Genomic DNA, 22,961 nt, shown 5'->3' on the forward strand with positions numbered 1-22,961 from the left:
AAAAAAAAAATCAAAACTCAGCTGCTTTTCAGCACTTCTGGCATTTATCTCAGTCATTGTGTATATAATTTTGCTTAGTTCACATAACTTCACATTTCTTTAAAAGCCCCATATATTTTGTTTCTTATAAAACACACAAAATAAATGTTTGCTAATTGACACTTTTATGCCAGTGCTGTTATAACTATCTGGGACTATCTAGGGTTGTTCCTTCTGTTGGGGATGAGGGGAACATTAACTATTACACAATAATGGGAATCTTAGAAATCAAACTAAGAAAAATAGAATTGTTATAATTTTTAATACTTCTTAAAAAGAGAAAAGGACCAAGTTAGTCCTTTTCTGACTGAGTTAAGTCAGTGGCAAAAGTTAGACAGTCAATCAATAAACATTTTTTAAGAGTTTATTATGTGACAGGCAAAAACCCCAGCCCTGCTTTCAAAAAGTTCCCATTCTATTGGTGAAGACAATAAATCATTATGTCCATACACGTTAGTTTGTTTTTGTTTTTGTTTTTTTTTTTTTAAATGTGCATGAATATAGAAAGAGGGAGACAAATCAACAACGGGAAAGGGTACAGGAGAGGGATGGTTGGGAATGGGGATACTTTCGGAGAGAGAAGGCACAGCAGCCAAGGGTCCAAGCTAAGATTAAGCTGTGTCTTAAAGGAAGCCAGAGAAGTCAGGAGGCAGAGGTAAGAGGGAAAGGATGCTCTAAGCCTGGGGGACACGCAAGGAAATGAGTATCGTATGTAATGAACAGCGATAGCGAGGAGGATGACGGAGGTGAGCTGTAGAGAACATAAGGGGCATGAGGCAGAGACGAGTTGGGGAGAGTTTTAAATGCCAAATAAAGTTTGTAGTTGATACTGGATATTAAGAGGGAGGCACACAAGTTCTGAGGGCAGTAATGTGGTCGTGCACTTGAAGCAAATCACTGGCAGCTGAGTGGAGGATAGGTTAATATAGGGGGAGATCTGAAGGAGGGAGGATCTGAATGAAGGGGCAGCTTAGGGGACAAAGAAAGTAAAAGCAAGATCTGGCAGGAGATTTAGATGTGGAGAGAAGGAATGGGGAACACAAGCCAAGGACTGTAGCATCAAGTTTGGGAAGAAGGGAGGATGGGATCGGGGTAGAGAACATGATGAATTGTTCTGGATATGTCCCGCTTGAAATGTGCAAAAAGCAAGAGACTGGATATTTCTGATACATCATCCACACGAAGTGAGAGAGATGGGAATCATGTTCAGACATAAGTTGGACCAGATGGTCTCAAAGGCCTCTTTCATTTTAAATTCCATGACAAAATAAAAACACAAGTCTCTACTCACAAAATATTCAAGAAATCTGCATTCTCTATGAGTAAGATATTGTTTGCTACAAAATAATACGAAATGTGTAAAAGTAGCACCTCTTTCCATTCTTTTCAGAAAAGCATGACCCTATTGTAAACGTCAATTCAACCTAATGTATAGTTTTTAGTATTAATCGAGGCAAGGGATTGGGATATTCGGAGAGAGAACGTGTATGTGTGTATCTTATACTTGGGAAATGCCATCTTTCTCTAAGGGCAGATCAATGGAACTAGAAAACTGGTAAGCTTTGTCCTCTTGTTTTCAACTTGTCCCCACCACTCGCTTTATACTAGGAATGGAATGAGGAAAAGTACCAGTGTAAAGACTAGAGGGACCCTCATAATATTTCTGGGGCTGGAATTTCTCAACAGTCAATTATTTTGATGTGTGTGTGTGTGTGTGTGTGTGTGTGTGTGTGTATATAAAGTGTGGTTGTAAGCAAAAAGACACCAACAGAACAGATGATAAATTAAGAATGAATGTACAAGAAAAAAAGACAAAAAAAGATTTTTGATTTGCAACTTATCAAGCTGAATAATTTTTAAGAAATATTTTTCTAAGGCCTGGAGAGACTTACATGAACTGATACTGAGTGAAATGAGTAGGACCAGGAGATCACTATATACTTCAACAACAATACTATATGAGGATCAATTCTGATGAACCTGGCCATCTTCAACAGTGAGACGAACCAAATCAGTTCCAACACAGAAGTAATGAATTGAACCAGCTACGCCCAGCGAAAGAACTCTGGGAGATGACTATGAACCACTACATAGAATTCTCAACCCCTCTATTTTTGTCCGCCTGCATTTTTGTTTCCTTCACAGGCTAATTGTACACTATTTCAAAGTTCGATCCTTTTTGTACAGCAAAATAACGGTTTGGGCATGTATATATACACACTTTAACATATTTAACATGTATTGGTCAACCTGCCATCTGAGAGAGGGGTGGGGGGAAGGAGGGGAAAAGTTGGAACAAATTGTCAATGCTGAAAAATTACCCATGCATCTATCTTGTAAATAAAAAACTTAAAAAAAAAAAAAGAAATATTTTTCTAAGTGCATAAATTCCCCTGAGAATAAAGGTAGAATGAGACAACTGACTACACTAGAAAAATCAAAGAAAATTCTCCTACATGCAAAGTTTTTTCCCTTTTGAGTGCTATTCTTTTAATATCGTGCTGATTCCAGTAAAGCTTCACTACTTGGAACCACAAAGAATAGTGTAATCCATAAATAAACTGGCAAATTATGATAACTAGGGACTGTTACGATAAATTTTGAACATTTTAATATTGAAAAGCCCATTAAGGACCTACCAATCTAGTGAAAACTTTGAAAACTGAACAGTGTAACGAGGGACAACACGGCGAGGTCTTCGAGGTGATCGTTCCCTCTCTCTTCGGGGAGATCTCTCCCTGGAACGTTTCCTCTGAGGTGATCTTTCCCGAGATCTACGTCTCTCTCTCTCCCTTTCACGACTAAAAGGAAAGTTTAATAAAAATTATTCTTGTTTCTAGCACAAAAGAACAAATCTTTACAGAAAAACATTCTAACAAGTCAAAAAAGCAACAACAACCAAAAACCCCTGCCCCAGTTGCTGAAGCACTGTACCTTCTGTCATCTTTTCTGTTGGGAACTGGGTCCCCTCTGTCATTTCTCCCTGAAAATCTGGACGGTGGGTCTAACCTTCGTGCTGGTTGTGGCTGTGAAACTATACGGACAGGGGGCTGTAACAAACCAGCTTAAAGAGATACAGATACACTTTAGGATATACTTTTACAAATTACAAAACCATCATCTAGCTCAATTTTACATATAGTTGCCTACATATATTCAGAATAATTACAAATTGTTAAAAATTGTATAAAAAGTTCAAAAGAAAGGCAAGCAGCTAATAATTTGGTGTTATCAAATGCTAAGTACTTTCTTGATGACATTCTTCAAAGAATGGTGAAGTACAGGGTATCATTAAAAACCTCTTTCAAACAAAAACTACACATTCTTCAAAGAAATGCTTTTGTTACAATACAGACATCTTGAACTGTGGATTTAGAGAATGCAACTCTCACAACTCAACTAAATAAAATCACAAAAACAAAGACAATCCCTCTTCTCCAAAGGCCAGAGACATTTCAAATTTTTCTTCTCTTTTCCAATTAACAACACAGGCCAAACAGTACCAAACTTTACTGGCCTTAACATGCTTGTACTATTTGTTCAGGGCTGAAAAAAAAAAACTTATTCAGATTATTAAAAGAAAGAGATGAACATATCTAACATTTCAAAATTCTAATTATAAGTTGGTTTATAATCATAGTGAAACTGTGAGGAGGAGGAATTGAGCAACAAAATTTTGCAATCTTGAGATTTGAAGCAATGAGCATGGAAAAGCAGGAATCTTGGTAAGGACTTGGATAAAAAGCATTCAATTCTAGGCTTGCTGGCAGTTAAAGATACATAGAAACCTCACCAGTCCTGATCAGGATCATGCTTTTTTGAAACTAGTCTATAGTAAGAACAAATTACAGATAGCATATACTGTCAACTTGAATTATATCTTTAGTGTGTAGGTTGTAGTGAAACAAAATTTAAAGAGTTCTGAAAAAGTAAATCAATATCAAGAACATTCATATGACAAACTATTGCTAGGATCATATGCAGTTTTTCATTAAGATGACAAGTTAGAGGGAGTGGGTGACTTCAATTTTTATATAGAAATTATTATTATTTTTTTAATCATCAGAGCTACTTTAAAACATGAGCACAAGGAAGCTCCAATGTACCGTCAAATATAGATGGTCCAAAGACTCAACTACCTGGTTGAGAGAGAGAGACAGACATCTCAGTCTCCACTTCCAGAGTATCTCTTGTTGTTTTTCCTTCTTTCTTGAAGAGGACCATGACATCAGAAAGGTGATGCCATAATATACAAGTGAATTGGATCTATAGATCAGGACAACTGGAGATGGCTCTGGAATCTCTACCTCTCACCTGAGGCACCCACTTCCTTAATATAATAGGAGCATGCTTCCTTCTTACCGTAAGAAAGCATACTATCTTCTAGAAAAATAAGAACTCAGTTCCTGAAATTTGGGACCCATTTCCTCATTAAAAAAAACATACTATAATTCAGTTATATGTACATACAGAGACCAAGTGGGAACCATCACCATAAAATACTGTTTCTATGGAAAAATGTTGCAAGCTGCAAACAACCATCTTTAAAATAGGAAACTCTGGAATTTCTCAAAAAGAAAAATTTTAATATGGGGAAAATTTGTCCAAACTTCTAGGAAAATTAAGTTGGAATGATAAAAAGTGGTGCTATAGCTTCAAAGGGCACACTAGATTTTACTGCTTAAACATTGTCTTTGTCTATTTAAATGTTAAACCACAGAAAGAGTAGTGGCTTTTCTCTCAAAGGTAATAGCAAGCACAACTACATACCTTGTCACACTCAAAGCACAATTGGATACAATCTCATTTAAATCGGCATAAATTAGGAGGCAAACACTTAAATAAGGAAATGTCATTTCATGAGTCTGTTAGGAAAGGCAAATCAATATAAACCAAGGTTTGCACTATCAAATCATTTCTGATGAAGCAGTGAGTTTTGGTTGGGATTTACTGAAGAATGGGGAAAATTTAAGGATAAAAGAAGCTGTCTTTCTAGTTCCTCTATGCTCAACTCTTTTAAAACTTCCCTGTCCTTTTGCAATCAGCTATATATTCCTGATCTTTAAATAATGTAGTAGTCTGCACCATCCCCAAAGAAGACAGAGATCTCTTTCACATGATACCTTTCTGTTGTGGCTGCTGTAATAAAGGCTGTGGCTGAGTCTGAAGCAAAGGTGTAATTGATGCTGCTGAAATCTGTGCCTGCAACAGTGACTGTGGTTGAGGCTGAGCCTGAACACCAAATGCAGTCTGCTGGGTCAGTGGCTGGAGCACAGCTGGAGGCGTCTTCAATAAAGGCTGGGTCTGAGACTGATTCTAGAAAAAAAGCAAAAAAGAAAAAAAAGAAAAGAAACCCTTAGGAACTGGACGATTTCCTTACAGCATCCTTTCCTTACAGTGTCCTTTTACAGTCCACATGCACATACCTGATTTGGCAGGGTCTGAATTCTTTGTGCATTCCATTTAAAAGGCATGCTGGGATTGTAGGTGGCTTCCACCAACACTCTATCACCTACTTGGGGGGTTTTCCCTTTGACAGCGCTGCAAAGAAAAAGCAAACTGAGATCTCCAAATAGAAAGCCATTCCTTAAAAGCAGGCCCCCATCACTTTTATTTACTACTAGACTGATGATGTCACTAGCATAGGGCACTCCTGGTGAGGAAACTCTGCTCCTGAGCCCCAAAAAGAAGCCTAGACTCTATATATCTCCTCTAAAACACCACACTGACATTTAAAGAATGCAAAAGGCATGCCTAATGCAAAAGGTGGTTTTGGAGGGGGAAAAAAAAAAAGAAACATCTTGGATTTCTGACCTCTCTTCCAATATTTGTATCTTTGATTTTAAAAAAGATGAAAAAGGACTGGTAGCCAGAAGGGACATTGCAGAAGTGTGGTGAGGTTGGCTGAAAACCAACAAAAGGACACAAAGATGAAGCTCTCTCCCTTGCTTCTCACATTAAAACACTGCTTACATGCAATCATCTACCAAAAAAGGAAATACACCAGTATTGTAGAAATCACAAAGTAGGCTGAATGATCACTGTGTAGCTGTTCTGAGGTAACAAACACATCACTGGGTTATGACATTGTTTGAAACTGGATTGCCCTTGTATCTTACTTATTCTCATCTCCTTTACCCTAAAACTTAAGTTTTGACATTTTTATTCCCTAATAGAACTGTTTGTCAGTTCATTAATATGGTTAAAAACGATCAATTACCTATTGAAAAGCATGGTGCGGATAGTTAACTAAAAGTGGGTTAACAAGTTTGTCGAACCTTTCTTAAGACATGCTTCATATTTCAAATGTCTGGTTCCAATCTAACTCTTACTGAATTCCTTCACTTCCTACACTTTGTGGTTTATCCAAAACAGCCTCCTAGCCATGATAATCCAGCCCCTCCCCTCATACCTCTGCACAAACTGTGCCCTGCTAGTTTTAATGTACTTTCCAAAATTATTCTCAACATATTTTGTGTCCATTCTCCCAGCAGAAGTAAAATCCCTAAAGTCAGGGGGACTAAATATAAGATCTGTTACAGCGCAGGTGCTTACTCAATGTTTGCTTAATAAAATGAACTCCTCTACTACTAATACATTTCAAAAGCAGAAATCCAGTTTTCTAGATAGCATAATGGAGAGTGATTATGAGTTGCCATCTCCAGCTGCCTTTTAAACATCTTAAACTCAATGTATCCAAAAGAGAACTCATGTTTTCCCCCACATGCCTCCCCTTTACTCCATCACTGGTAAAGGTACCACCCTCCTACTGTCACCCATCCTGGACTCCTCACTCTCTCTCTCACCCTTCCCATCTAAGTTACGACCAAATCTGTTTTTATTTTTTGGCCTCTGACAGAGCCCCCCCACCTCCTACCTGGATTACTGCAATAGCTGCCTCAACTCTCTCTGCACTCCTGTCTTTCCACCATTCAACCCCCAAACTGATTTCCTTACTCATATTTTAGTGGCTCCCTATTGCCTCCAGGATCAAATACAAAATTCTGCCTCATATAAAAAGGCATGATCTGGCTCCTTCCTATCTTTCTAGACTTAGCATGTCATACTTACACCAAGTACCCCAGGATAATGAACTCCTTGCTGCTCCTTATATAAAATACTCTGCACCTCAGCTCTGACATTTTTACTGGCTTCCTTTCTCCCCTCAATCTCAGATAAAAATTTTACCTTCTGTGCAAAGCTAACTTAATCTTCCTTAATACAATACCTTCCCTTCGCTGATTTTTCTCTCATTTTTTCTGTATATGTCATACATAGTTATTTGCATGTTGTCTCCTCTTTAAGACTGTAAGCTTGTCTTTCTTGTATCCTCACCATTTAGCAGAGCACCTGCTACATAGGAGATACCTAATAAATTGACTGACAAGATTTGGGATCAGAAAAAATCTTAGTCTAGTTCTAGTCTAGTCTAGTCTAGTCTAGTCAAAATTTACTAACTGTATGGCCATGAGCAAATCTACCTCAGTTTCCTCATTTGTAAATGAGATTAAGAGATCCTACGTCATAGGGCTGTTGTGAGCATCAAGTGAAAACTACATAGAACTAAATAATTAATAGGAAAATAACTCATTAGTAGTAAATCATTACTGATAAACAATGCTACATAAAGACTACTTCACCAACAATAGTTAATAATAAAAAGATCGTGCATATCAACTGGCACACAAAAATTAAAATTTTACTATAGGTTAAAGTTTTTCCCCCAGCATCCAGAGAGAGAACTATAGACTGAATGTGGATAAAAACATAGTATTTTCATGCTTTTTACTAGGTTTTTTTTGTGTGTTTTATTTCAATTTTGATCTTATTTTCCTCACACAGCATGACAAATGTGAAAATTCGTGTTTAACCTATATTGGATTACTTGCTGTCTAGGGGAGGGGACAGATGGGAAGAGAGGAAGAAAAATTTGGAACACGAAGTTTTGCAAGGGTGAAGACTGAAAACTATCTTTGCATGAATTCTGAAAAGTAAAAAGCTATTATTATTTTTAAAAAATGTATTCTCCTGATATCTTTATTTTCTTTGCTTACTGATAGATACAAAAATTCCCAGCATCAACAGAGGCAGTTTGGGCCTATGAAGTTCATAAAGCCTGTGTTTGTGGAAGAACTTTGCTCATAGCTATAGCAGAGTACACAGCTTACCTGAGCTGAAAAAATACATCCTCATCCACAAATCCAAATGTATCATGTAGTTTTGTAACAACTCCTGTGAAAACTCGCTGCTTCTGAGGCTGAGTTTGCTGCTGACTTGACCGTGGAGTTGGGTACGAGACGGTAATTTGTGCTGCTGGCTGAGGAGTGGACAGGCTCAGGCTTGTAGGCAAGGCAACAGCTGGCTAGAAACAAAGAGACCCCCCCAAGTAAATTGCTTAGGACATGCCTTGTGTGGCCTCATGGAGAAGATGAGGACACAAAGTGCACATGATGAAAAAAGGTAGCTTCATCATGCTCCCTCTGTACATAGAGTATGTACACTGGGCTTATTCAAATATGAAATGGAGTAAAAATTGTAGAAACTAGTTAGAAATAAACAACAACAAAAAAAACTTTTGAAAAATACTTTCCCATCCCTTTCTTAATCCCCTTCCTCTAAACTGGAATGGAAGGACTGAGGGTCGGCCTGCTCTGGACCACTCCTGTTTCAGGCGTCACAAATCATTTCTTCCAAAAAATTAAGTGAAATGGAAAATAACCAGAGGAGGTAGATCAGCTTGGAAGATGTTTGCTTTGGGAATGGGGAGCCACATTCAGAAGAAAGAATAGGGAAATTATCAAGAAATGCAGTGAAATTCCCAATTAAGGCTATTCCTCATTTCCCAGCTAAGAGCAAATGTAGTTTTGTGGAATAGAAGTCTGATGGAGACAAGCCCCAATGAATGCATCTCTTTGGATGAGAGGACAATTTCTAATCTGGTACCACACTGCTAGATTTGTAATTTCCACCAGATGAAGAATGAAAGCCCTAAGATATTCCCCATGACCTGCAAAAGAAGGGAAAGTGCAGAGATTTCAGCTGGAGTTAGTAAGAGGATAGAGGAGTCATATGTGAAGGATCCCTTCCACTGGGAGTATCATGCACTGGGAAATAAAGTATGAATCTGATGAAAACAGGGTACCAATATTCACTTGTTAAAATATATTACTTGATTTGTGCCCTTTAATTTGTAACCATTTCAATTCTAAGGAGCTTGAGCATGCTTGTGCGCACACACACAAACACATGTAGCTTCTCTACTAAATATGTTAGCTCTATATTTCATTTTGAGTTTTAAATTTGCACCCCTTTAAAATACAATGACACAAAAACTATGAATGCAATCTATTACATCTCAACTACCTGTCCAAAAGAAATTCACTGAAAACAAAAAAGTAACAGAGAGGCTTAAAAGACATTTGATTTCAGTAAATCCATGCAAGTCAAGTAAATCATAGTCCTCTTTTTATTGTTGGAATTAAATCAGGCTAAAAAGATTTTTATGACCAGAAAACATTAAATATGACATATTTCTTTTTTTAGTGTAATGGATATTACCCATCATCTATTTGAATAAATAGGGAATGAAAAAGGCTCATCATCTAAACATCATTTTGACCTCTAAATAAAGGAAGAAAGAAGTCAAACTAACCTGTGTTAACAAGGTCTGCTGAGGTTGCTGCAACTAAAAATAGGGGGGAAAGTAAGTTAATCACATAGCTATAATATATAAATATGTCCACACACACAAATATATGATAAATAAAAATATCAAACATATGTTTGATAACATATGTACATATTCTTCAAACATATGTACATATGTATGATTTTGAAATGGCAAAGTTTTTTACCCATGACTAAATTTTCATTTCCACTCGTCATAAACAATCCACATTACTTATTATAAACTGTTATACATACATACACACACACACACACACACACACACCCCTCCCCATCCTACTTTTATATTTCTATGAGCTCCATTTTGCTGTTCTTACTAATACAATTCACTACATGGGTCCTTTAGTGTCACTCCTCAGGGCAGAGTAATACAACATGGTATTTATAGTGCATACTGGACTTGGGTCCAACAGCACCTGGGCACATGTCTCACCCTCTGACACTTCCTGAGTGACCATTTAACCTTGCTGATCCTGTTTCTTCATCTATAAAATGAGTGTTAATACTTGAAGCACTCCCTCATAGGGATGTCATGGATCTCCCATGAGTTGCATGTTAAGTATTTTGCAAACTTCACTCATCCCACTGTTTGTGAACATTTAGCTCCACAGAGCTCTGAAGGATTATTTAATCCATACAATGAATACTAAATAGGCTATACCTCAACAATGGGAGAGCTGCACAGACCCATATGACAGCAGCTCAGTCATTAGGATATGAGAACATATAATGGTGGACAGGAGGTTGGCACTCACCCCTGAATTTAAAGAGAAGGGCAAGGGGAATGTATGCTAAGCAGCGAATTTTGTTTGTTTTCTAACAGTAATGAAATTTGTGCATGGATATTTCTGCAATAAATCTTACCTTAGTTTGAGAATCACTCTGGTCCATAAAGTCAGTTGGTTAAAATAATAAAATTCCCCTATAACATCACCTTTACTATATTTTGTTCACAGACCACCCTCTAATCACCCCCAAAAGAACTCAAAACTCTGAGGACCATGAGAAAGGTCACAGAAGACAACTAGTTCAATTCCCCCTTCTCCAAGTGAACCCAGAAAGGGAGAGTGATGAATAATTAAAATACTAGTATAACAAACTTCAAAGTACACAGTTATCTTTAACAAATAAGTCAAATAAGTATTTTTAAGTTATAAAAAAGGAACAAACCTGTTGCTGCACACTATACAGGGCCTGTTGAGGTTGTGAATATTGCTGGAAAAAAGAATGAGAAACACTGTTCAAAGTAGCATCCAGAAATTTAACTAAATATGAGAAAAGTCCACCCAAACTTGACATATACTAAGAATTACATTTAAACAAACTGTAAATAGCCAAATCTCACTATGGTAAAATGAAGGCAAAGGTGACTTTTGATATATTTAAGGACTTGGGCTTAAATAACTAAAAAAATAATTTTGTTAAAAACTTATTTCTAAATTTGATTTAAATTATCACATGTGATTTAGCCCTAAGAACCATTGAAACCAGATCTGAATGTGTAAATTCCTCTTCTCTCATCACTCAGATTTTCTGTGGAGACTCAACAGAGCATTTTACATCCTAAACCAGCTGTGTTAACTGCTGAAGAGGTACCTGCTGCAAAGCTGCGGCAGCAGCTGCTGCTTGTTGCTGCAAGGCTGCAGTCTGAGTGAGTTGATAGTTGGCAGGAGTTGGGGTAGTAAGGCCTGCCGCTGCCAGGGCCGTCTGCTGAGTGTAGATGGTAGGGGATGCTCCAAGTAACGAGGGCTGCTGCACTCCCAAAGCAGCTAAAAAAACAAAAAGAAATCTGATGATTTAGCCCCCTTCCAGGAATTTTCCAAGGGTGTTTAGCTGGCCCCTCCTACCGGAGGAGCTACTGTGAGGAGTTCTGTCAACTGAAAAGTCTCAGATGATGTAAGTGTGGGGGATGGTAGCTGTTAGGATTCATGGCTTCACAGCATTAGATGGTAAACTAAAAGCAGAACCTTAGGGATTCACAAAGGGTTTCAAGGCCCCCAATGATTATGAATGCACTGCTTTGTATTAAATCAACATTCAGGGAAAATGAAGTCCATTTAAAGTAAGATGTCCCACAATCAACCCACAACTTATAAAGTTCAACAACTCAGGTCAAATGCCTAAAATGACATTTGGAACAAGGAAAGAATGTGAAAGAGAAAGTCTAGATTGTTTTTGTTAACTTGCACTTATTGTTTAAATCTTCAAAAACTTTAGGGGGAACGGATGACATTTTAATCTACTATGTCTGGAAGCATTATTGAAAAAAGCTATACACTTCCATTCTTAACTATTCCTATTTTACTTATGGCAAGTCTAACATGAATGTAAATATTAGCACGGCAACTTAAAATTACAACAAATTTTAGAGAGTTTAGTGTTTTGCTATATGGATTCCTTAGTGTGTAGAATTTAAATTTTTTACTTTGCTGATTTTCTTGAGTTAGATGATAGATTTATGTATTTAATGTTTATAATAATAGAGGATGTTTAAAATTAGAGGTTGTCCACCTTAAAATAAAAAGGCAGCAAGAAGGACTAATTAAGAACCAAGAAAGAAAATTATGAAGCAATATAAGCTCTAGTGCAAGTCTATTAAATGCACACAATTAATAAACAAAATAATCAGCTTAAAGAATATAAGGCAAGAAATATTTCACATCTACCATGGTGACAATCCCAGGGGACAAGCATCATGTTGTGATGTTTTAAACACAACACAAACACAAAACGTTCAAGAAACCCAACAATATAATTTAGCACTTCTGAGACCCAGATCTCCAGACCTTTGAAAACTGGTTACAAATTTACACAGCTTATAATAGTTGCTAAAGAGCATTACTTTTTCATGTCAGAAAATGGCAAATCCTATCTGAAATGTTCATTCCAATTAACCTCTGTGACGTGCAATAAAAGATAAAAAGAATCTTAAGATGGTTTACTGCTTTACTTCTGACCAGAACTTTTTGGAGGGATGTATTATTTTTGGTTTTTTGGACAGGATTAAAAACAGGAATAAAGGGAGAATACAACACAAAGCAAGCCCAATTCTATGAGACTTCAAGGGCTTTTAAACTTTGATTTCTCTGTCCATTTGCTTCTTATTCTGCTTTCATGCTAAGTAAGAAGTGTTGGTCAGTTTAGGATAGAATGTCTATGGCTCCCATAAGACTCAACAAAAGGCCAGTTTAAGGCCAGGAAGCACAGCTTGTACACAAATATTATCCGACTAATCAATCAATAGCCATTATTGAACAACCCAGGCACTGTGAGAGCCCTGGGAATACAAAAACAAAAGCATTTCTCTTGAAGAGATTACATTCTATTGGGGAAAACATATGCGGATATACAAAACTGATAAAAGATAACCTTGGGGAGGAAGATACTAGCAACCAAAGGGACCAGGCAAAGTCTCCTGCAAGAGGTGATGATTTGAGTTGAGTCTCAAAGGAAACCAAGGTTTCAGGATTCTAATTGGAGAGTGTGCACTCTAGGCACAGGGGACAGCCAGAATAGTGTGCAGGGGCACCAAGGTTTGAAACAGAACATCACGGTTGGCAACAGCAAAGGGATCAGTTTGCATGAACTGTGTAGAGAGAGTGAAGGAGGAAAATCTGTAATAAGGTAGAAAAGGGAACATGGAACTACATCCAGAGCCTCAAATGGTGAATGGTAAAAGTAATGGGAAGTTCCTCTGGCACCAACATATTTAGGCTTATACCACAACAGTTATTTTGGCAATGGCAAAGAACCAAAAAGATAACAAAAACAGGCATCTCTGTCCTGTTTGTCCCCTTTTCACTATGGTACTGGAGGCCAAGTGGTGGGTGGTAAAGGAGGCAGAGAATGCCAAGAATCACATTTTTTTTAAACTAGAGGTGTCAAAAAATAAATGGCCCACAATACCCTCAAAAGTGTGACCTGGATCTGATGAAAATATAGTTCTTAAATGTTTTACAGAATACAAATGTATAATCTATATCAAATTGCTTATTATCTCAGGGAGGGGGATACAAAAGATAGAATTTAGTGTTAAAAATTGTAACACTAATGTAATATGTAAAAATTTTTACATATAATTGTGGAAAAATTAAATATTTTTGAAAAAATAAGTTCCTGTCTGATTTTAATGTTGATGACATTTTTCTAAATAAATAAATAAACAAACATAAGAAGGTCCTATCTTTCAAATTCAATGTGTGACCTGTAGGAATCTTTATATATAGTTTAGTGATACCTGTGTTTCCATGAGTTTGATACCACTGTTTCAGACTGTTTATAAACATGCTGGGTAGATATGAACAAGAATTATATAAAACAGACAGCCATTGATGCATTGTGATTTGTATCAGTTGGAGGAAAAGTAAATAGACTGAAAGAAACATCCACATATGTTGTAGTTAATTGAATGCTGGAGTGAGAGACTTTTTGGAATTTCATTTCTACTGTTCTCAGTGTTTTCTCCATCTTTCTGTTCTAGGTAACATGTAAAATTATTAAAGGCTCTATGCTTCCGTCAAAGAGAAATGCAGTAATATGAAGACAGGACTACGTGTCAGGATATCGCTGATGAACCAGTAAAATAGCCCCTTAAGTGTCTATTGCTTGTATATGAGTGCCTAAGATTTTAAAAACTAGGATGATGATCAGTCTAAAGGATGTGTTTCTTCTTCTTCCAATAACTAAAGTCTCAAAATAATTATATTTTCAATCTTAGCAAAGTACATGATCTCAATGATTCAAAGATCAGAAGAAAGGCATTATGATGAGGGGCCATAAGTATAACCATAAGACCAATAGAGCTCTAGACATGATAAATGCTGTAAAAGATATTACAAATGTTTTTTAGGACTAAAAAGGCAGGGCAATCATGTAGCAAGAGACACAATGAATGAACAGTACAAGTGCTACTTAGTATCCTTAAGATATTAAAGGAACTAAAAGGCTTCTAGTAAGCAAAGAGTGTTTTTTTTTTTTTGGGGGGGGGGGGAGTGCGGCTAAGGCTGTTAGAGTTAAGTGACTTGCCCAGGGTCACACAGATAGAAAGTGTTAAGCATCAGAGGTTATATTTGAACTCAGGTCATCCTGACTTTAGGGCTGGTGCTCTATCCACTGCACCACCAAGCTGTCACAAAAGAGTAGATTTTTCAAAGAAGTTTTATCAAAAGGCATTTATGAGAGAAACTGTGTAAGGATTATGATCTTCACTAAATATATATTCCACACTAAAATGGCAGATACACAAAAGCGAGTCTGTCAAACATGAAAGCCCTGCAGGCTACAACACTCCTGAGTTAAGTAACCAGATTAAAACCTTAATGGGAAATAATTAACAAAATAAAGAAAAATACAACAGAACACATGTTAATGTGGTTTTTTAAGTGAACATGCAGACCAGATCTCCTCTTTGCATAGATAAGTCCAGATGTCGAGCTAGAATTGAAAACTTGTCATTGGTTTAAACCAAAGAGTCCCCAAAGAAGTGTGGGAATTTCTTTCAAAAAAGACAGACTGCCCAAGAATCTGAGCTCACGAGTAAGCATACAACATTCTCTTTACCTTATAACCAAGAAATCATGGTCAGTTTATCAGCCCGTAGATACAGCAATAAATGGAAATACTCAGTGACTTCAACAACGAGAAACAAAAAGGATGTCCTTAATATCACATCTTCTAGGATTCGGTAACATTTCCTAAATGGCAATGCCAAGGATTCATTAACTCATTCTAATCTAAAGCCTCATGTTGTAGTAATTTCTTCCCTAGATTGGGAGCCACTGTGTTATTTGGAGGCCAAAGGAATTTAAATATAAATGCATTTTGTACAGGTACACCTTATTTGACAGCACCATTTTTCTAACTGCCTTGTGTTCACATCATGTCTGTGTCACGTTTTGACAATTTTCACAATATTTTAAACTTTTCTATTATTTTCATGTCTATTATGGTAATCTGTGATCAGTCATCTTTGACATTACAATTGTAATTGTTTGGGAGTATCACAAAGTGCAAACAATTAACAAATGCATGTTTCTGGTCTCTCCCTCTTCTCAGGCCTTCCTATTTCCTGAGACACAGCAATATTGAAAAATATTACATAAACTCATTTGGTAAAGCAGCAGCAGGATTTGAGGGGATTGTCTACAATCAGGAAAGAAGTTTTACTATGGGTAAAATGCTATCAAAGAGCATCACATGAATCTTTTAAGAAGAATCAATTGACTGAAGCAACTTCACTGTTACCTCATTTTAAGAAATTGCTTCAGCCACCCCAGCTGCCTTCAATAACCCCCATCCTGATCAGTCAGCAGCCATTAACATTGAGGCAAAGATTACAACTCCTCCCCCAGCGAAAAAGATTACAATTTGCTGAAGGTTCTGATGATGGTAAGCATTTTTTAAAGCAATAAACCATTTTTACTTGAGATATATAAATTGTATTTTTTAGACACAATACTATAGTACACCAAACAGGCTACAATATGGTCTAAGCATAACTTTTAGATATGCTGGGAAACAAAAAATACTTCATAGGACTCTATGGCAATAGTCTGGAACCAAGCCCACAAGATCTCCAAGATATGCCTGTATACATGAAGAGCTAGGAAAAACCTGTCTGCAACTGAGAAGCCAGAAAAAGGAATAGGGACTGAGAAATTAAAGTGCATATCTTTTAAAATCTTAGAGCAGTTAGATGCCTTCTAAGTTCATAGGCTGAGAAAGATATAAACCTGGCAGTGGAAAGAGAATACATAAGTTTAGGGAAGATAACCTCGAAGGTCCAGAAGTATTCTCCCTTCCCCCTACTCCCTTCCCCCTACTCTTGCCCTGAGACTCAGAACTGGAAGTGGCCACTTTTTCCTTCAGAAGAACAATTCAGCTACAATTCCCAAATCATCTACATCATAGTAGGTTCAGTGACCTAATCAGGCAAGGTCATCTTGCCACAAATCAGTCATCTGCACTTTATCATATAACTCTATGCAAATCTATTTCTCATCTGAACTACTGCAATAGCGCCTTCCTGCATATGATCTTACTGCTAGCATTCAGTGTTTCAGGGATGACAAAGCACTCTACACACACATTCTCACTTGATCCTAAAACCCTGTGAGATAGGTCCTTGTTTTATAGATGAGAAAACTGAGGCTGAAAGGGGTTAAGTGACTTGTCCAAGGTCATATGGCCAGTAAGAGGATGAAGCAAGATTTATCCTGGGCCTAGCGGGTGATCGTATCCACTGCAGTATCTTGACACTTAAGTCTTCAGTCTACTTCTAGGCCACTGCACTGACTTTCCAAAAAAAAAGCATAAGTTTCACTTCCCTCCTATTGCTTTAAGAATTAAGTTTAAACTCCTCACCTATTTACCCATTTACTTTCACACATAAAGTTTACTTTCACACAATTGTAACTTACACACATTTACTTTCCAGCTTTAGTCCACTTTTCCATCCTTTGTACATTTTAGCATCCAGCCACACGAGCCTTCTAGTGGTTCCCACATGAAACCCTCTCCAGCCTTCATGCCTTTCTTTTTGGCTCTTTGTGCATTCCTTGCCTCACCTCACCTCTGCCTGGTTCACTTCCAAGCTTGGCACAAGGGCCACCTTTTTTAAGAAGCTTTTCCTGATCTTCCAAGTTGCTAATGTCTTCTTCCATAAAGTCTGTCTTGCAGCTTGAACTTTCAAGTCAAAATTCCGAGATAAAGTTAACAGGATGCTAGCAGTTAGTAAGAAAGCGTCTTCCTTGTTCTAAGGCCTAGTCTACAAATATTATGAATTCAGAAAAATAAGCTGTTGCATGTGTTAAAAAAGGATTTATGCCCACCTGCATTTTTGATTTCCTTCACAAGGTAATTGAACAATATTTCAGAGTCTGATTCTTTTTGTACAGCAAAATAACGTTTTGGTCATGTATACTTATTGTGTATCTAATTTATATTTTAATGTATTTAACGTCTACCGGTCATCCTGCCATCTGGGGGAGGGGGTGGGGGGTAAGAGCTGAAAAATTGGAACAAGAGGTTTGGCAATTGTTAATGCTGTAAAGTTATCCATGCATATATCCTGTAAATAAAAGGCTATTAAATTAAAAAAAAAAAGTTTATAGGTATTCATCTTCTGTAAGTGTCCTGCATTCATTATAAATGAAATATAAAGTGATCTGATTGGCCAAAAGCATTATAAGCATCACCATGATCAGCCACCCATTTCCTTAAAATTTAATCCTTTTAAAATAACTGAGTAAATATATTTAAACATTTTACAACACTATATAAATCTATATTTATTGACTTCTCTTTTGTTTGTTTGGTTTTGTTTTTATAGGCAATTGGGGTTAAGTAACTTGTCCAGGGTCACACAGGTAGTCGGTATTTGAGGCCAAATTTGAACTCGGTTCTTTCTGACTCCCATCTACTTTGCCAACTAGCTGCATTTTGTCTTTGCCCCAGAGAGTTCTTAATTTAAAATCTAGTTGAAGCGCCTACACATTAACAATAGAGAAGTAAACAATTAAGGAGTAAACAAGAGAAGTAAACAAATACCAGATAGTGGGAGATAGATTCGAGGTCTAAGTTCAAAAAGTGGCTACATTTTATTCAAAGCTGGTTGACCTGAGGGTAGAAGCCAGGCTCTAGAACTTAGGGTTTCTAAGCTTAGGATAAGGAAAAAGGTTTAGGTGATGTCTAAGGATTTTGAGTTCTAAACTCTATAATCCTCTAGATACAAGAAGAGTTTAAATTTGGATGGAAAAATTTTTTCAGAGGCTTTGGGTCTAGCAAGAGCAAAGATTAGAGGCCTCCTAGGCTGAGGAAAAACAGACAGAAAGAGTCAGGAATTCACCTTCTATATGCCTACAAAGTGGCAGCTTTCTAGGCTATGCCTTGATGGAAATATAAAGAGGAGTAGGAGACCGGACTTCAAGCTACAAAGGCTAAGACTCTATGGACCTCAAGGCAGACTATATCAGGAGCCAGAAGAGAAAACAAATCACTAGGGACACTTCCCTTAACAAGCTCCTCTTATTTTCTATTCCACTCTGGTTTACAAAGACTATCATCACATCTGACTAGAAAAACCAGGGAATTGGGAGGAGAGGACATTTGAACTGAACTTGGAAAGGCAGTCAGGACTTTGATAGGAGACCAGGGGAAAGGCACTTGAGCAGAAGGAACATCAAAACAGGCACAGAAAGGAAAAAGCACAGGGAATATAGCATTACCACCCAGCTGTCACTTCTGGTTGGGAGAGGAACAGGCAAAGTCCTGGGCGGACCCAGTTTGCCCGAGGAAGGCCTTTTAAAAATGAACATGTATACAAAGAATATCAAATAAAAATGTAAAGCCAAATATCTCATAACAACGGGTGGCACAAGGAGATGGGGTGGGGAGGGGAGAAAGGAAGCTAGGGCTGCTTTGGTAGTCCCAGATATTATAAGAGGAGACAGAAAAAATGAATCTGGGCCAAGGAAAGCTTGTCTGAGGATCTAGGACACACTGGCACATTAGTCTAAAACCAGGCCCAATTCCAGTAGGGTGAAAACTAAAACTGAAGCCTCCAGGGAAGGCTATCCAGATAGATGACAGCAAAGGCAAATGTGGCAGAACCCATCAGACAAGGGTCATGAGATTTTTTTGAGGTGACTAGACCGAAGCCCACAGAATATGAGCTGGAATCAAAGTCCAAATCCTAGCTAAGGACCCCTACTACATGACTGCCAGTGGAAGCTCCATGATTTAAATGGAAGTTGCAGACTGGCAGTGGATAAAGTTTCTATCAATGTTATATTCAGTTAACCTGTGGCAAGGTCCAAAGGGGAAAACAGGGGCTGAACTCTTGCAGTTTCCCACCCTCAGACTACAGGGGTACATACAGTGCAAAATCTGGTTGAGTATAACAACTCTAAGATTTCACTGGGAGACAATACATGGGTTTACCTACCCCATCCAACAGTGCAGAATGGGGCAGATCCTGGCCCTAGTACAAGCTCCTTTAAAAATAGTAGTAATAATATATTTTGAGTTCCAAATTTTTCTTTCTCCTTCCATTCCTTCTCCCTTCCTCAATACAGTAAGCAATCTGACATAGGTAATACATGTGCAATCATGTTAAACATTTCCACATTAGTCATATTGTGAAAGAATAAGAACAAAAGGGAAAAACCATGAGAAAAAAAAAAAAAACAAGTAAAAATAGTATTCTTCAATTTGCATTCAGATTCCATCAGTTCTTTCTCTGGGTTATAATAGCATTTTCCATGGCCAGTCTTTTAGAATAGTCCTGGATCATTGTATTGCAGAGAAGAGCTAAGTCTATCAGAGTTGATCTTCACACAACATTGCTGTTACTGTGTACAATGTTCTGGTTTTTTTCACTTCATTGAACACCAGTTCTTGTAAATCTTTTCAGGTTTTCCTGAAATCCACTTGTTCACCATTTCTTATAGCACAAACAGTACATTATAACATTTATATACCACAACTCATTCAACTATTCTCCAACTAACAGGTATCCCATCAATTTCCAATTCTTTGCCCCTATAAAAAGAATAGCTATAAACATACAACATAAATATACAAAAACAGCTACTATAAATATACTGGTACAAAGTTCTAAATATAAGGAAACAAACAAAAGCTGCCATTCTAGTAAAGATACCTCAGGGGTAAGAAGACTCTCAAGATAAAAATCACTGGAAGACATCAACTTTGAAATAAATACAATTGAAAGTTTAGGGGGAAAAAAGGATTATTTCACAAAGACTTCAAGAATGGATATATGAAATGAGTTCAAATAAGACTAAAAAAAATGAAATTCAAACACCCAGAATGAGAATAAATAGATTAAAGAAGATGAATAAAAGTGTCCGTTTACATGGCAATGTAAATGAAGCAAACAAAATTCAATGAGTCAAAGAGCAAGCCTTAAGCATTAAGTATCAGGCATTGTAACTATTAAGATTGAAATAAAAATAGTCCCTCCTCACACTCAAAAGGAGACAACACACAATTCTACAATTATATGTGGAACACGTGTAAAAGAAATATAAAGTAGCCAGGGGACAAAGAAGCATTAAAGGGCATTCTAGGCATGTGGAAGGAGATGGGTATGAGATGGGTAACTGTGTAAACAACAGCAACAAGGATTGCAGGATATACAAAGTAAGTGGTGAAGAGCTTTGAATGCCAAAAAAAGAAGTTTCTCTTAACACTTAGAAGCATTACGTAAGGAGCCCATGGAGTTTGCTAAGAAGGAGAATGATAGGCAGCTACTTGGTGCAGTGGATAGAGCACCAGCCTTTAAGTCAGCAGTTCAAATCTGACCTCAGACACTTATTACTATCTAGTATGTGACCCTGGACAAGTCACTTAACCCTGCCTCAGCCCCCCGCGTCCCCAAATTACTTTGGCAGTTGTGTGAAGGGACACTAATGCAAAAGTGAGGATTTAAGAGTAACACAAAGGTTGCAAATCTGCATGTTTGGCACTCCTAACAGAAATATGGATGTCTGGAACAGAGGTAAAAGTTTTGGACATGCTGAATTGAGATGTCTATAAAACATTAGGTATGAAATGTCTACTAGGTGATGAGTTCAGGAGTGGCTATATAGTTCTGGGAATTATCCTTAAAGATAATAATCAAACTCTTGGAAATTGATGGAATCAACCTGGCATAGAGAAAATAAAAAGAGGGCCAAGGCCAGAATCTTAGGGAACAACCAACCACAATCAGGCAGCAAGCTAAGAATAATGAACCAAATCAGCTATAAAGAAAAGTGAAATCAAATGTGCCAAAACGTTGTAGCAACACTTTTTGTAGGGGCCAGAACTCTAAATTGAGTGGATGCCCATCAATTGGGTAATGGCTGAATAAGTTACAGCATATGAATGTAATGACATTATTGTTCTCTAAGAACTATCAGCCGGTTAATTTCAGAAAAGCCTGAAAAGACTTAGATGAACTGATGCCAAATGAAGTGAACAGAACCAGAACAGTCTTCACAGTATGCAAGATGATGTGATGATCAACTGTCTTGGAGTTGACTCTTCTCAACAATGCAATTCCAATAGACTTGGGATGGAAAATGTCATCCACATCCATAAAGAGAAATATAGAGATAGCCTATGGATCGATACATAGAATTTTCACTTTTTGTTTTCTTTCTCATGGGTTTTTTTCCCCTTTTGGTCAGATTTTTCTTGCACAGTATGACAAAAATGGAAATATTTTTAAAAACCCTACATATTTAACCTATATTACTTGCTGTCTTGGGAAGAGGGAAGATAAGGAGAAAATTTTGGGCCACAAAGTCTTCCAAAAACAAATCTTGAAAACTACACGTGTTTGGAAAATAAAATACTATTAGAACTTTTTTTTTTAAGTAAAAAGAAAAAAGAGAGCATTGTCAGGAAAACCTAAAAAAGAGGAAGTATCCAAGTGGCTGGTCAACAGTGTCAAATGATAGAGGTCAAGGATGAGGACTGAGAAAAGGTAGCAGACTAAGAAATCACTGGTAATTTTGAAGAAATCATTTTCAGTTGAGTGATAAAGTTTGAAGCCAGACTGCAAAGAGGTAATAAGTGAGTGAAAGGAGAGGAAGTAGAGGAATTAAGTGTACAAGACTTTCTCAAGGAGTTTCACTCCTTGAGACATCACAAAGAGACGACGCAGAATATGAAAGTTAGCAGAGATAGTAGACAAATGTTTTTTTTTTTTTTTTTAAAGACAAAGGAGACACTGGGTGAATTTGCAGGCAATAGGGAAGAGACAATCTATTAGAGAAGATGGCATGGGATGATGGATGTTTAAAGAGGCATCTGCTTTAACAAGAATGGCTATATTTTCATGTTGGGGGTAGTCATGGTGAAGGAGGAAATAGTGGGGGGAAAGATATAGAAATAATATGAAAAGAGAGAACTCTTGGTAGATGGCCTGAAGAAGTTGTTGAGGGAATGAATGCACAAAATCTTTTTTTTTTTTTTTTTTTTAAGGAATTTAGCTGTGAAAAGGCAAAGATATAGAATGAGAGTTGAGGGGGCCATGGCATCTGAGTGGAAGGGCTATTCATTATTTTAAAAGTAATAACTAAAGCCACAAGAATAGGTATCTTGCCAGAGGACAAATGTAGAGAAAGGTGCTTGGAGGAGGTCTTTCTTTCACTAGTATCTTTTTCCTCAAAGAAAATGTGTGAAGTTAAAGAGAACTCAGAAGAGTGTAGTGGTATACCATGAGA

At 37.3% G+C, this 22,961-nt stretch overlaps 1 protein-coding gene across 2 annotated transcripts in view; it reads right to left on the reverse strand.

Moving 5' to 3' along the window:
- The window catches only part of CCAR1 (cell division cycle and apoptosis regulator 1), a 50,069-nt gene that overhangs the window by 19,686 nt on the left and 7,422 nt on the right, over positions 1–22,961 (reverse strand). For both annotated transcript variants that reach the window (XM_031956867.1, XM_003755021.4), the window contains exons 3-10: positions 11,323–11,495; positions 10,897–10,941; positions 9,692–9,724; positions 8,208–8,401; positions 5,466–5,580; positions 5,163–5,355; positions 2,974–3,103; positions 2,679–2,840 (exon numbers count right to left, since the gene is read on the reverse strand). In XM_031956867.1, coding sequence (XP_031812727.1) covers positions 2,679–2,840; positions 2,974–3,103; positions 5,163–5,355; positions 5,466–5,580; positions 8,208–8,401; positions 9,692–9,724; positions 10,897–10,941; positions 11,323–11,495 — 1,045 coding nt within the window. The remainder of the gene's footprint in view (positions 1–2,678; positions 2,841–2,973; positions 3,104–5,162; positions 5,356–5,465; positions 5,581–8,207; positions 8,402–9,691; positions 9,725–10,896; positions 10,942–11,322; positions 11,496–22,961) is intronic.

The sequence above is a fragment of the Sarcophilus harrisii genome, chromosome 2 (genome assembly GCF_902635505.1).
Source record: "Sarcophilus harrisii chromosome 2, mSarHar1.11, whole genome shotgun sequence".
In the NCBI taxonomy this organism is placed as follows: domain Eukaryota; kingdom Metazoa; phylum Chordata; class Mammalia; order Dasyuromorphia; family Dasyuridae; genus Sarcophilus; species Sarcophilus harrisii.